The sequence below is a fragment of the Cryphonectria parasitica genome (genome assembly GCF_011745365.1).
Source record: "Cryphonectria parasitica EP155 unplaced genomic scaffold M406scaffold_6, whole genome shotgun sequence".
Lineage (NCBI taxonomy): Eukaryota > Fungi > Ascomycota > Sordariomycetes > Diaporthales > Cryphonectriaceae > Cryphonectria > Cryphonectria parasitica.
In genome coordinates, this window is record NW_024468914.1 from 619,141 (window position 1) to 632,570 (window position 13,430).

The window sequence follows — 13,430 nt, forward strand, 5'->3', positions numbered from 1 at the left end:
CCTACCTATCTGGAAAGTTCGGAATGCGTTGATGCCGTTATAGTTGCGTGAGGTTTGAGGAACCACTTTGCTCCATGTCCCCAGGACCACCACACCAGACACCACCAATCGGTCGGAAGTCTAGGGCTACTACACTCTCTATAAGTCTAGGGTCACTACGCTTTACATTCAGAAGAACCCTTTCCTTTTGTTGCGGCTCACGTCTAGGGTAAGTTAATCACTACAACTTGCAGCCATGGGTCCAGGGTAACTACAGTTCTTGCCATGCCGCGCTCGCTATGCTGTCGCCGACGAACTTGTGTTGGCTTCTCCGCTTATTTGTGTGAGTGCCAACTCGTATATAGGACCTCAAGACTCTGCCACATAAACGGGAAACTTCAACGAGCAACCCGCTATCCTCACAAACATAAAGATGGCTATTAACTTTTCAGCAACGCCCATGAGTCCTCCAGGGCCTTATGACTCGGGCGAGAGGGAACGTACGTTTCTATAGAATTTCTGAGCCCTCAGAACTTGCATCAAACGAAGCGGCAGAGGCTCGTCGCTGGGATCATAGCCACCCCACTTATGGCCATCCAGGGGAACGGCGCTGCCAACAGCAATCTCACAGAATACTTGGGCATTTTGATACGCTCTGTGATGATCAATAAAGAGGCGGGTACCGCTCTATCGGCGATTCTTGACGACCTCGTCGCCTCCTGGAAGGGAGAGGGCAAGACTGAGCATATATAGGAAGCTAGAGCCTTCGTGGACTCTATCCTGAGACACCACAGCTCGCTGACCTTCACCTTTGACAGATGGCGAGGTCGTGGCGCCTCTTCGAGTCCATAGCTCCCAACCTACTTCCTCTGGCCTCTCTCCGCCACCAGCAGCGGTTAGATCAGACATCGCCTCTGTGGTACCCCCGTCCTCTTTCAACAAATACGATGCCTCGGGCACCCCCTCCTGGGCAGATGTGTCCAGATTCTCCAGCTCGCGGTCCCGAGCCGCTCTTTGTAGCGCCAAAAACGCGCTACCAGTTCCCAAACGCGAGGATATATGCGTCTTGGTGACTGAGGTCATACAACCCAGCTCGGACGGCCAAGGCACTCTCCCTCCTCCACGCCTAGACCCATTTCGGCTCAGACTCTCACTCTGCGACGCCTTCAGCCTCTCGTTGCGAGACTTTCCGAACGTCACTCATACGAAGACAGGATACGCTTTGCACCTCTCGAACCGAGCGATTCAACACAAGCTTCTCGAGAACAAAACTGAAGTTGCTCGACTGGGTGGGGCTCGGCAGGTTACGATTCCTACAACATGGCATACTGAGGCAGTCCCTAACGTCGCTTCCTCTCTCCAGGGTATCCTGGGCGAACGGACGGAGGATTGCGGATGATATGCTCGAAGCTGAGGCTGAGGTTCAGACAGGAGCCAAGCCGGTTCGTTCTGGCGCTCGAAGCACGGGCTGAAACCAGCTACAGGGCGGGGAACTTACCCTGTTGCTTTGTACAACAAGTGTGGCCGTTTAGGCTCTTCAGCATGAGCGACTGGGCCCGGAGAGTGGAAAAGAGGCCCCGGATCGAATTCAGAACCCAGGCTGTCAGGGATATTGCACGGGCTTGAAATGCCGTCGAGTCGCTCGGTGTGGTCATTGCAGTGAGCGCATAGACTGTCATGAATCAGGGCTTTGTTAGGGTGTGGCCCCGCTGCATCAACTGCCATGGCCCTTCCCAGCTGCGCATGTAAACTGTCCAGCAACACCCAAAAGAGTCAATGGACGCCTGAGCTGGCCCGGTGAGAGAGAGAGCCGCAAGAGATAGAATCAAACAAGTCTCCCTAGGCGATCACCCATTGGCATGAAGCAGGCCTGCGGCTCCGGCTTTCAAAAAAAAAAAAGGGGCTCTCGCTGCAGAGCGTGGCAATTATATTGTGCCTCGTGCTACGACAGGGTGGCAGTGAGGGAGTGCGCACTATGGATGGTCCGTGCACAGGCTCTCAAGTTCTAGACGCATAGACTCCGAGGTTATCGCAGTATCCACAGACGGATCCGAAAGCTCTCAAGGGGTTGGGTACAGATGTACTGTGTACAGGGGCTTGAGCGGAGCAGCAGCTCGACAAGGCGTGGGCTCGCTGCATCCCTCACTAGCGGTGTTTGGACACAGGGGCTGAGCCTAGCGAGGCCTAGAAGCGACTATTCAGCTGGCTCATTCACCGAATAATGTGTCGGTCCAAGAGCCTATGTAGACCCCCTGGAGACTCCTGTGTGTGTGCGCGTGTGTGTGCGTGTGTGAACAGCCTCAGCTAGCTCAACGCGTCCCATGCCCCGAAAGGATCTGCCCTCCAGTCGATTGGCCCCCGCCTTTAAAGTGGGCCGGCGTTGAATAGAGCCCCTCCCCAAACCCCCTCCCCCCCCCCCCCCCAAGAAAAAAAAAGAGGAAAACAAAAAAACCTGCTCACCGTGCCACATATTTTTTTGTCTTTGGTTCAACTCTGAATTAAAAGTCAAGGGTAACTATACTTTTTGCGCGGTCTAGGGTAATTGACCATGTACTCTCAACCTTTTCAGAACCCGCACTTCCACGCTTAGCTTGACAACATCCAAGGTACCTAAGCACGTACGCTCTGCACATCTAGGATAGTTTCGATCTAGAGGTCTAGGGTAACTACACCTCCGGACTCAAAACCAGAAGTAGGAAAAGAAATCAAGGCTCGATTGTCATAATACATAACATGGCTGATGCTCGTGAACGCGGACTATGTGTAGAGAATAATAAGACCCTCCTCCCAGTGTTCCTTGCCTCTCATCGGCCATGACAACAACAAATAAGGGACGTGTCGTCTGTCTTGCACCGTGATAAAACAATGGATAGGAAACTTTACGACTTCCAAGCGGCATACTCATTCCCGACAGTTCCAAGCTGCCCGGCCTTGGCCTCCTGCAGAACAAGATCCTGCACAATCGGCTTCACACTCTGCCATGCCCCATTGACAAGGAGCGCAAACTTCCATGTCCCCTCACGCGTGGGTACGAGACCGATCTTTGGCTTGTGAGCCGGAGGCTGGCCCTGCTCCGGAGATGCCACTTCTGCCACCACCTCTTTTGCCACGGTCTTCTCGGTCTCGGGGCTGCCGTCACTGGCGTCGCCCCCCTTGGCACGGTCCAGCCGTGACTGCACCTCCTGGACGACATTGTTGCGGAGCAGATCCGGCTGGTTGAAGTGCGCCGTAACGAGACCCTTGACACTGAGCTGGGCCTTGACGACCTCCGTCTCGGCTGGGTGGGTGAAGCAGTAGACACCGATCGCCATGCAGAGCACGACGACAACGTACAGCCATTTGAAGCCGAGAAGCAGGTACAGCGGGATGAGCGGCACCCTGGCTACCGTGACGGTGTTGTTGCGGGCCTGCTCCAGCATGTTGACCTGCGGGACGAACACCCCGAGGGAGGTCGATAGTGCGTAGTAGGAGAACTCGCGGGCCCAAAGATTGGCCAGGTCGCTTCCGTTCTGCGCAGAGTACGACGAGTCCCAGGCCGCCAGCTGGAGGTTCATTGTCGCGGCGTTCAGGCCCAGCGAGAGGTAGCTCCAGGCGAACGGCGCGGAGAAGAAGGCACCCCACTCTGGGTCGGCCGCTTGGGCCTGGAAGCTGTGCAAAGCGCCATTGACCCAGGTATAATTGACGTCGTAGACGGTTGCACTGCAGTTCAAGAGCCACATGGCGTTTGTGGAACCGTTGGAAAAGACCTCCGTGGTGTCGTTTGTCAGTGCAGTGTTGGTATCACCATACGCAGGGAAGCCAGTGGCCCATGTGCCAAAGTACATCGGGTTCTGCTGAAGCAGATCCGCGATCTCCCCTACGCTGGAGCCAGAGATGCCCATCATGTCGATGTTTCCTGCAGAGCGAGACAGCTGGGGGTCGGCAGCAAAGCCGATGCCTGTTTGACAGCTTCCTGAGCCGCTCATACTCCCACCTTCAGGCCATGCGTTGGGCTCGCACATGGTGAAATCGCCTTTGAAGCCACCAGGGCAGCTGAAGGCGCTGCCGTTGCTCGCGTCGTAGCATTTGGACGTGATGATTTCGCACTGCGTTGCCATGCCCATAGTGCGGCTGCTAAAGTCTTCAGCAGTGGTGCTCTGTTGGTCACCGATGAAAAAGATCGGGTGGTTTGGAGATGGTGTGTCCGAGCTTGATGCATTGGCCGGACCGGTATAGTTGCGCATGGTGTTGTTCGAGGCCAGGCCCAGCTGCACAGCAGCCGCTGCTTGGCCACCCACGAGGAACAGGTTCTGGGGGTGTGGGATGGGCAACTCGATGTTGCATGGCCACGAAAAGTTCTGGTTATTATACCCGTGCAAAGCCGGGATCATGGGACCTGTTGAACAGCCTGGATAACTCGCCTCGCTGGGATCCAGTTGCCGACCATAGGTATGGTATGCGCCTGCGGAGATGTTATACAGCTGTACGATCGTTGCGCTGTGCACACTTATACCAAACCACGTATCGACGAGAGGGATAAGCAGTCTTGACTCGGGCAGTCAGCACCCAGTCTAACCTACAGAAGCTCCAACTAGAACGGACAGACAGACTCACCCTATTAGTGTGATCAAAGACAGAGCTGTAAAGACAGCTGGCAGTGGGGCAACGAATGCCTCCTTGTTCCTCCACCTATACACAGCGGCATCTCTTAAAGGTTTAATCCCGCTTCCTCCCAAGAGGTTGATGAGGATTGTCAACTGCTTGGGCGTCGGTAAGTCGTCGTGTGTTCCATCTCTGGACTTGACCACGATGTGCCGAGCGGCGAAGAACGCAACGAGGGCCATGATGGAACTCGAAAGATAAGGGATGATGCGTCCGGTCCACGCCGCAATAGTCGTAATGCTTGTAGGAGAGTAATCGACATAGTACGCCGCACTGCCCCCATCATGTTTGATGTCGTGAATGTGGCTCGTGAGGTTCTCTGACCCAACTGTGTGGGATGCGATGATGAATTCTGGCCGACCGACCTGAGGCACGACCTGGTAACGGAAAATGACACCGAGAAGGACTCCAGAAACCACAAGAATGGGAATGCATGGCAGGGCGACGCCGCATACAATAGCCCAGATGGCCGCAACGAGATCTCGGTTGGGTCGGTTCACGTTGTCTTCCAGGGCCGCTGGATCATCGTTGAGGACAGTTGTGGTCGCTTCCGCCGTCTCCTTTTCGGTGATAATGGACCCCTGGCCCTCAATTGCTTCTGACATACTCGGACTCCTCTGACAGGGCTCTCTGCTTCTGAAGTTGGCTACGAGATCAAAAAGGAGTCCCGGGTTCTCGGCAACATGTTATATAATAAGCATCTCGAGAGACTACAGCGTCTGAGAGGACAGAACACTACATCGTTTACGGCTGAGTCCGCCGCACTTTCGTATCGTGAAAAGATCTCGGCCATGTCCTAACTGTAGCTCAGTTTAGTATCTGAGACGAGGCGCGGACTAGACCGCAGCGGCTGCTGATTATGCGGAGATGCTAGCCGTATCTGACTTGGATTGTACAAAGACCCGCTACGGCTGAGCAGCAAAAACTTTGCTAAGTCTCCAAGGTCTATGTTCTAGACTTGGTGCTAATGCAATTCTCAGCTCGATTCGATTCGTAAAATTTTGCGTTCCGTACTTATGCTGGAAACGATTCAAGGCTAAAGCAAATTAACTTTTGTTGTCGGAGTTAGACTGTTAATTACTGTTTTGGGAAACTTGGAGAAATATATTTGTAGCAGTGGCTATATAGCCTCAGTGAATGTGAAGCTTGGCTGATTCAATGGAACAGCAGTGCATTAGAAAGTATGCTAACCTGATTAGGACTAGTACTAATTGCTCTTCTACATAGAGCAATTAGCAGCGTGCTTTAAGATAGATTGATTGAAGAACCATCATCTCCTACACCATTTATAGTACACTATAAAGTGCTTTCTACAATATTGCATAGCGCAAAACATGCGAGCTATATTTATAGAACAAAATAGAGTGCTTAGATGCTTTGTTTCATAAATAAGAAGCATTGGAAATATCTACAATAGCCTCTTGCTAATCCTTAAATAAAGTTAATGTATTGTTGCAATATGCAGTGCAGTCAGTAATCGATCTCCAAGACTTAGAATGTTAACAAGTTTTGAGTCACTATACAACCACAAGAGAATTGATTCCTAGGATATTGTTTTAAACAATACAGCAATTAATAAAGCTTACTTCTTTTGAATTGAGTTCTCTAAACAAAGTTCAAGCAAGCTCTTCACTCTAATTATATGCTTTATTAATTCACTTCTATTATTATTATTCTCTCACAAAAATGAGCACTTATGCATCTACGCTTAACTCTAAGTCACTGCTCTCACTGCTCTAAGCAGTCACATCAGCTCCTTGTTGAAGAAGCATTTGAACAATCTGTTCATGCCCTCCTGATGAGGCAGCCTGGAGAGCATTGCCATACTTTCCGCCCTGAGCATTCACATCAGCTCCTTGTTGGAGAAGCATTTGAACAATCTGTTCATGCCCTCTTGATGAGGCAGCATGGAGAGCATTGCCATAATATCCGCCCTGAGCATTCACATCAGCTCCTTGTTGGAGAAGCATTTGAACAATCTGTTCATGCCCTCCTGATGAGGCAGCATGGAGAGCATTGCCATAGTTTCCGCCCTGAGCATTCACATCAGCTCCTTGTTGGAGAAGCATTTGAACAATCTGTTCATGCCCTCCTGATGAGGCAGCATGGAGAGCATTGCCATAGTTTCCGCCCTGAGCATTCACATCAGCTCCTTGTTGGAAAAGCATTTGAACAATCTGTTCATGCCCTCTTGATGAGGCAGCCTGGAGAGCATTGCCATAAAATCCGCCCTGAGCATTCACATCAGCTCCTTGTTGGAGAAGCATTTGAACAATCTGTTCATGCTCTCCTGATGAGGCAGCCTGGAGAGCATTGCCATAGTATCCGCCCTGAGCATTTACATCAGCTCCTTGTTGGAGAAGCATTTGAACAATCTGTTCATGCCCTCCTGATGAGGCAGCATAGAGAGCATTGCTATATTCTCCGCCCTGAGCATTCACATCAGCTCCTTGTTGGAGAAGCATTTGAACAATCTGTTCATGCCCTCCTGATGAGGCAGCATGGAGAGCATTGCCATAATATCCGCCCTGAGCATTCACATCAGCTCCTTGTTGGAGAAGCATTTGAACAATCTGTTCATGCCCTCTTGATGAGGCAGCCTGGAGAGCATTGCCATAAAATCCGCCCTGAGCATTCACATCAGCTCCTTGTTGGAGAAGCATTTGAACAATCTGTTCATGCTCTCCTGATGAGGCAGCCTGGAGAGCATTGCCATAGTATCCGCCCTGAGCATTTACATCAGCTCCTTGTTGGAGAAGCATTTGAACAATCTGTTCATGCCCTCCTGATGAGGCAGCCTGGAGAGCATTGCTATGTTTTCCGCCCTGAGCATTCACATCAGCTCCTTGTTGGAGAAGCATTTGAACAATCTGTTCATGCCCTTCTGATGAGGCAGCATAGAGAGCATTGCTATGAACAATCTGTTTATGCCCTCTTGATAAGGCAGCCTGGAGAGCATTGCCATACTCTCTGCCCTGAGCATTCACATCAGCTCCTTGTTGGAGAAGCATTTGAACAATCTGTTCATGCCCTTCTGATGAGGCAGCATGGAGAGCATTGCCATAATATCCGCCCTGAGCATTCACATCAGCTCCTTGTTGGAGAAGCATTTGAACAATCTGTTCATGCCCTCCTGATGAGGCAGCATGGAGAGCATTGCCATAGTTTCCGCCCTGAGCATTTACATCAGCTCCTTGTTGGAGAAGCATTTGAACAATCTGTTCATGCCCTTGTAATAAGGCAGCCTGGAGAGCATTGCCATAATATCCGCCCTGAGCATTCACATCAGCTCCTTGTTGGAGAAGCATTTGAACAATCTGTTCATGCCCTCTTGATGAGGCAGCATAGAGAGCATTGCCATGTTTTCCGTTCTGAGCATTTATATCAGCTCCTTGTTGAAGAAGCATTTGAACAATCTGTTCATGCCCTCCTGATGAGGCAGCATGGAGAGCATTGCCATAAAATCCGCCCTGAGCATTCACATCAGCTCCTTGTTGGAGAAGCATTTGAACAATCTGTTCATGCCCTCCTGATGAGGCAGCATAGAGAGCATTGCTATATTCTCCGCCCTGAGCATTCACATCAGCTCCTTGTTGGAGAAGCATTTGAACAATCTGTTCATGCCCTCCTGATGAGGCAGCATAGAGAGCATTGCTATATTCTCCGCCCTGAGCATTCACATCAGCTCCTTGTTGGAGAAGCATTTGAACAATCTGTTCATGCCCTCTTGATGAGGCAGCCTGGAGAGCATTGCCATAAAATCCGCCCTGAGCATTCACATCAGCTCCTTGTTGAAGAAGCATTTGAACAATCTGTTCATGCCCTCCTGATGAGGCAGCATAGAGAGCATTGCTATGAACAATCTGTTTATGCCCTCTTAATAAGGCAGCCTGAAGAGCATTGCCATAGTTTCCGCCCTGAGCATTCACATCAGCTCCTTGTTGGAGAAGCATTTGAACAATCTGTTCATGCCCTCTTGATGAGGCAGCCTGGAGAGCATTGCCATAATATCCGCCCTGAGCATTCACATCAGCTCCTTGTTGGAGAAGCATTTGAACAATCTGTTCATGCCCTCCTGATGAGGCAGCATGGAGAGCATTGCCATAGTTTCCGCCCTGAGCATTTACATCAGCTCCTTGTTGGAGAAGCATTTGAACAATCTGTTCATGCCCTTGTAATAAGGCAGCCTGGAGAGCATTGCCATAATATCCGCCCTGAGCATTCACATCAGCTCCTTGTTGGAGAAGCATTTGAACAATCTGTTCATGCCCTTCTGATGAGGCAGCCTGGAGAGCATTGCCATGTTTTCCGCCCTGAGCATTCACATCAGCTCCTTTTTCAAGCAGCATCTTGATAGGGGATATAAGACCCCCTATTGAAGCATAATACAAAGGCTGTGCTAGACTTGTATATCCAAGTGCTTTTTCTCTCCATGGCTCATCAGGGTTATGCAGCTGATAACAGTTCATGTATGCAGATTTATGTGCAAAGAATTCTCTGATTATTGTGCAGGTTCTTTCATCGCAATCCTCCACAGATGCAGCATGGCTCACCCAAAATTGTGCTGCATATTGTGCTAGTGTGTAGGATTGTCGGACCTGTGCTGCTGAGAGCCTTGAGTTGATCTCCAGCAGATATGACAAACAGACTTGTGCAATGGAAGCTCTGGCAGATCTCTTATCAAGATCTGTGGCAATTTGGTCTTGAGGTTTTGTTGACACCAGATATTCTTTGACAGAGAAGTGAGCAAGCTGTATTTCTGGCACTGCCTTCTCATTGTTGGTATCCTGTCTTCGGACAACCACTACTAGACTGGAGCAGTATTTCATCATCTCCTCCGGATCTGGCATTCGATTTTTTGGGTCGAAGCGAGGCTTTGCATCAATGTCCACGGCAAGAGCATCAACAGCCTCGTCGATCTTCAGAGGCCGTGCGGAGTAGGTTAAGAACTGCAAGATTCGTTTTGTATGTGGCTTGTGATCATCCGGTATCTTTGCTAGGATCCGTGCGTATGTTTCGTCAAGTGTCTTCGGCAGCGATGCAAGCGCGTTCCGTACAGCCCGTTGGTCAAGACAATCTTCGAGAACATCTAGTTGGCACGATACCCATCGGAACCTATTTGATTTTAGCGACCAGCTCAAGAATATGTCATATCGATAAAGCTTACATGCCGTCAGCCTTGTTAAGTAGAGCATCTTCAATCTCGCCCCGAACGTCCGGCCTTGACTTCCATCTGCTGAGTCCAGCGTGCTGTCTCACGCGTGCCCGGACATATGCGCGTATGTCGTCTGCTATCCCATCGCTCTGGATGGGAATGATTTCTTCATTGCGGGCCCAACTTTCCACAGTCGACTTGATGTCTTGCTCCGGACGGCTGGTCACGAGGAGATGGATGTTCATTTGAGTGCCCCGAAGAGCCTGTATCCACGGCAGCAGCCCTCTATTCGGGTCTACCCTCCGCGCATGACATTCGTCAAGGGCATCCAGTACAACCCAGACCTCATCAGCTTGTTGAACCATATCTTGGAAGGTGGACTGCAGCGAATCATTGCTTGGCTGTCGCTGGCCATTTCCGCAGGAGGAGTAGAGGGTGTCCAAGTGATGTCGAGCCTCTTGCCTCTTCTCGTATAGCTGACTTATGAGTGACCGAATTGCATTCTCGACAGACTGTTTCTGGGTCTCGTTGAAGTCGAAATAAAAGTAGAGCAGCTTCGAGGAGCAAAGCTCGGTCGTTTGCAAGTCCTCGACGATGGTAGAGCTGAGGATGGTTTTGCCGCACCCAGGGATCCCGTGGAGCCACAAAAACGAGTTTCGCTCGGCCTTCCAAGTTGAATATTCTTCGCTTCCAACAAACCACTGACCCGAACCGTGGTGGCGCTGCTCGAGAGCTTTATTGAAATTGGTGGATGGATCAGGGGGCGAGAGCCATTTTCTCACCCGCTCAGAATGGCTATCTTCCTTCAGGCCTACAACGATCGTGTTTGCATTGGTTGCTGTGGAGTGAATATCCTTCAATTTCTCATTGACTATCTATGTATCAGTAAATCTAGAACATGCTAAGAACTTATCAATCGAGTTGGGTGGTTTCGGGATCACAAACCCTCGGGGAGAACCTCGCTCAGCTTCTTCGCAGCTTCAATCTTATTCGGTGCAATCCGATTCAGGAGATCCTTCGCGTAAGCAGCTGCTGCCATCGCCGCGTAGCCTTGCCACTGCCCGTTCTTGTGTGTGTCCGAGTAATCGCAGATGCCCCGGATCACAATGCAAGGGAAGTGGTTCATCAAACCAGCGGCCTCCATCTCGAAGCACAAAACATCCTTCTCCGCTGACAACTTATCGCGAATCGAGGCGTTCTTCATCACCTGGTTCGCAGACGCAATCAGACCGTAGTGGATTGCGGGATTGTCCTCCTCTTCCGTTCGTTCGGCTCTGAAGACCAAGTTGGAATGATCATCCCCGCATGTTGCTGCGCAGCTCTCGTCGTCACTCCCTCTGTGCTTGAATGACGATATGTACAGTTTGTCGGTGCTGATAGCTGGCCGCTGGTATTTCGCTCGCAATCTTGGTTTTTTTTTGAGGATGTTGTTGATGGTTTCTTCAATGCCATGACCATTGCTTTCATATCTGGCTTTGAGCGTAGTGATTGTCGCTAGTATGAATTGGGGTGGCTGGTTGAGGTGTCCAGTAGTGATGAATTCTTCGTCTTGCAGGGTTTTCCCGTAATCATACTGGAACACACCTCCACTAGCATGGCCTGTGGAGCTCACCACGATATCGCCGAGGCGGATATCATGCTTTGCACTCGGTGCGCCGCCACCGATGCCCACCATCAGGCCGATCCGCACATTGGGAAAGCTGCGCGCCAGGTCTTTGGCGGCAGTCGCAGCATTGACAAGCCCGTATTGCCGGTGCGGCAGTACGGTAATGACAACATTATGCTTTCCAATGCGGCCCAGGGTATAGCTGTTATTATCGTTGATGGGCATATGGTCTGGCGCGTCGTGCTCCTCGTCGAGGAATGCTAGAGCGGCGACGAGCTCGGTATCGAGGGCGCAGATCCAGCCAACTGTGTAGAGCTCGGGATTCGGCATGTTCGATCTAGGAAGCAAAGGTGTACAACTAGCTTGAGTTATGCTTCGTATAGCAAGGTTGTGAAGAGTAGCTTGCAAGAATACAAGAGTGCGGATTTCAGAAGAGAGCAGGATTGGGCTTCCAGGAAGAGGGAGTTGGGAAAGATCAGAGCAGCCTTATGGAGCGACAACTCATCATTTTCAGCCGCACCATGCATGTCAGACGATTGAAACCTTATGTATGCTAGTGAATGGGGGCTAAGGGAGCCAATTGCTCTGCATATGTGGTGGCAAAGTCGTCGAACTACATCCGATGTAACCACACTACTGGTGATCACTTTGGCGCCAGCCAATCATTGTCTTCCCATTAGACGGATCCAATACAATGCTCTTCATTTGTAGGTCCAGGCAGTCAAGAAACGGTTAGTCTCATCACTTTGATACCTGATTACATCGACAAGCACGGGCATGAAAAACACAATGACGTTCCCGTAGATACAAAAAGTATACTCAGTTTCCTCGAATATGTTTCTGCTAGTAATAATAAAATAGTCACAACAACCTCTAGGACCCACATATATATGTAGTGTGTATTTGTATTTGTCTTCTGTCAAGGTGAGTGCATGTATGAAACTGAGTTCTTAAGTACTTAGCAAGTATCGTTTTGATGTGGATCATTTAGAATCGAGTTTCTTAAGTCCTGTAGTTCTGCGGCATTACTTTCCCTCTGCCTTTGATTGCCTGTATGCTTTAATAACGGCCTCGACTTCGTTAAGCTGTGTCCAATGCTTCACCATCTCATCCATCGACCCGACCTTTGCATGCAGCGACGGAACTTGCTCGGAACCCTCCCCAAGGTAGACCACGAACGGCGGGTTATCCTTCAGCAGAATCTCCACAGTCTCCCTGGCATAGATCTCCTGCTCCATGGGCTGGCCAGTAAAATTGCCGCCGCGCAGAGCTGACTCCACCACCTCTCTAGCAGGCTCGTAGATTGAGCCCTTGGGCAGCTCGGGCCCTGTGGTGGGAACCTTATCGGTGACGAAGTTACTCTTAACAAGCGACGTCTTCAGCTCGACGACCTTGATGTCGAAGGCCTCGAGCTCGAGACGGAGACAGTCTGAGAAGGACGCGATGGCTGCCTTGGACGCGTTATACGTGGACTGAAACGGGATCGTCAAAACAGACGCCGCAGATGTCTGGTTCGCAATCAAGGCACCGTGCGGGGATTTGAGCAAGAGGGGCAAGAAGGCCTGCACCATTGCGAGATATGACCATACGTTGAGATCAAAGCAGGCCTTTGCGTCCGCAATGTTCATGTCCGCGATGGACATCTTGTACATGCCCCCGGCGTTGTTGACAAGAATGTCCAGGGCGGGGATCTTGCCGAGGCAGGTGGCGATGGAGGACGCGGAGGTCGGGTCGAGCTGAAGGGTCTCGATGCCGAGGGCGGCGAGGTTGGTCATCTTGGCGGGATTGCGAGCTGTCGCGTAGACGTGCAGCCCTGCCTTGTGAAAGGCGACGGCCAGGCCAGCGCCTAAGCTGCCGTCCGAACAGCCCGTGATGAGGACCTTGCGCTTGGTGTCTGCCATGTTCGTGTGAGATAATTACTATATCAAAGAAGGGATTAGAGAGAGAGAGAGGCGTCGTCAGATGAAGACTGAGATGAGTCGCTTGTTGAATGACATTTTCTGTCCAGGTGCTCACTCTCAGCTGGACACAGACGCCCTTAAATAGGAT

General features: G+C 50.8%; 6 protein-coding genes across 6 annotated transcripts; 1 reads left to right on the forward strand and 5 right to left on the reverse strand.

The window, feature by feature from the left end:
• Positions 1–412: 412 nt before the first annotated feature.
• On the forward strand, positions 413–1,378 carry M406DRAFT_73789 (uncharacterized protein; the record flags this gene model as incomplete). Its single annotated transcript, XM_040925655.1, has 2 exons — positions 413–479; positions 798–1,378. The coding sequence occupies 2 exons, from the start codon at positions 413–415 to the stop codon at positions 1,376–1,378; spliced, it is 648 nt and encodes a 215-aa protein (XP_040774120.1).
• A 1,480-nt stretch (positions 1,379–2,858) lies between these two features.
• On the reverse strand, positions 2,859–5,225 carry M406DRAFT_73790 (uncharacterized protein; the record flags this gene model as incomplete). Its single annotated transcript, XM_040925656.1, has 2 exons — positions 2,859–4,503; positions 4,573–5,225. 2 exons carry the CDS (start codon positions 5,223–5,225, stop codon positions 2,859–2,861), a joined length of 2,298 nt encoding a protein of 765 aa, XP_040774121.1.
• A 1,785-nt stretch (positions 5,226–7,010) lies between these two features.
• Positions 7,011–7,391, reverse strand: M406DRAFT_234781 (ankyrin; the record flags this gene model as incomplete). The annotated part of the gene is made up of 1 exon (XM_040915998.1): positions 7,011–7,391. A coding segment is annotated over one exon (381 nt), but the record flags the coding sequence as incomplete, so codon positions are not given.
• A 402-nt stretch (positions 7,392–7,793) lies between these two features.
• M406DRAFT_244136 (ankyrin) lies at positions 7,794–8,069 on the reverse strand (the record flags this gene model as incomplete). The annotated part of the gene is made up of 1 exon (XM_040916247.1): positions 7,794–8,069. A coding segment is annotated over one exon (276 nt), but the record flags the coding sequence as incomplete, so codon positions are not given.
• Positions 8,070–9,099: 1,030 nt separating this feature from the next.
• On the reverse strand, positions 9,100–11,811 carry M406DRAFT_108504 (uncharacterized protein; the record flags this gene model as incomplete). The annotated part of the gene is made up of 4 exons (XM_040915305.1): positions 10,721–11,811; positions 9,788–10,646; positions 9,174–9,735; positions 9,100–9,117 (listed from the first exon to the last, which is right to left on the reverse strand). The coding sequence occupies exons 1-4, from the start codon at positions 11,709–11,711 to the stop codon at positions 9,100–9,102; spliced, it is 2,430 nt and encodes an 809-aa protein (XP_040774124.1). The 5' UTR covers positions 11,712–11,811.
• Positions 11,812–12,406: 595 nt separating this feature from the next.
• Positions 12,407–13,282, reverse strand: M406DRAFT_262270 (NAD(P)-binding protein; the record flags this gene model as incomplete). The annotated part of the gene is made up of 1 exon (XM_040917499.1): positions 12,407–13,282. One exon carries the CDS (start codon positions 13,280–13,282, stop codon positions 12,407–12,409), a length of 876 nt encoding a protein of 291 aa, XP_040774125.1.
• Positions 13,283–13,430: the final 148 nt, after the last annotated feature.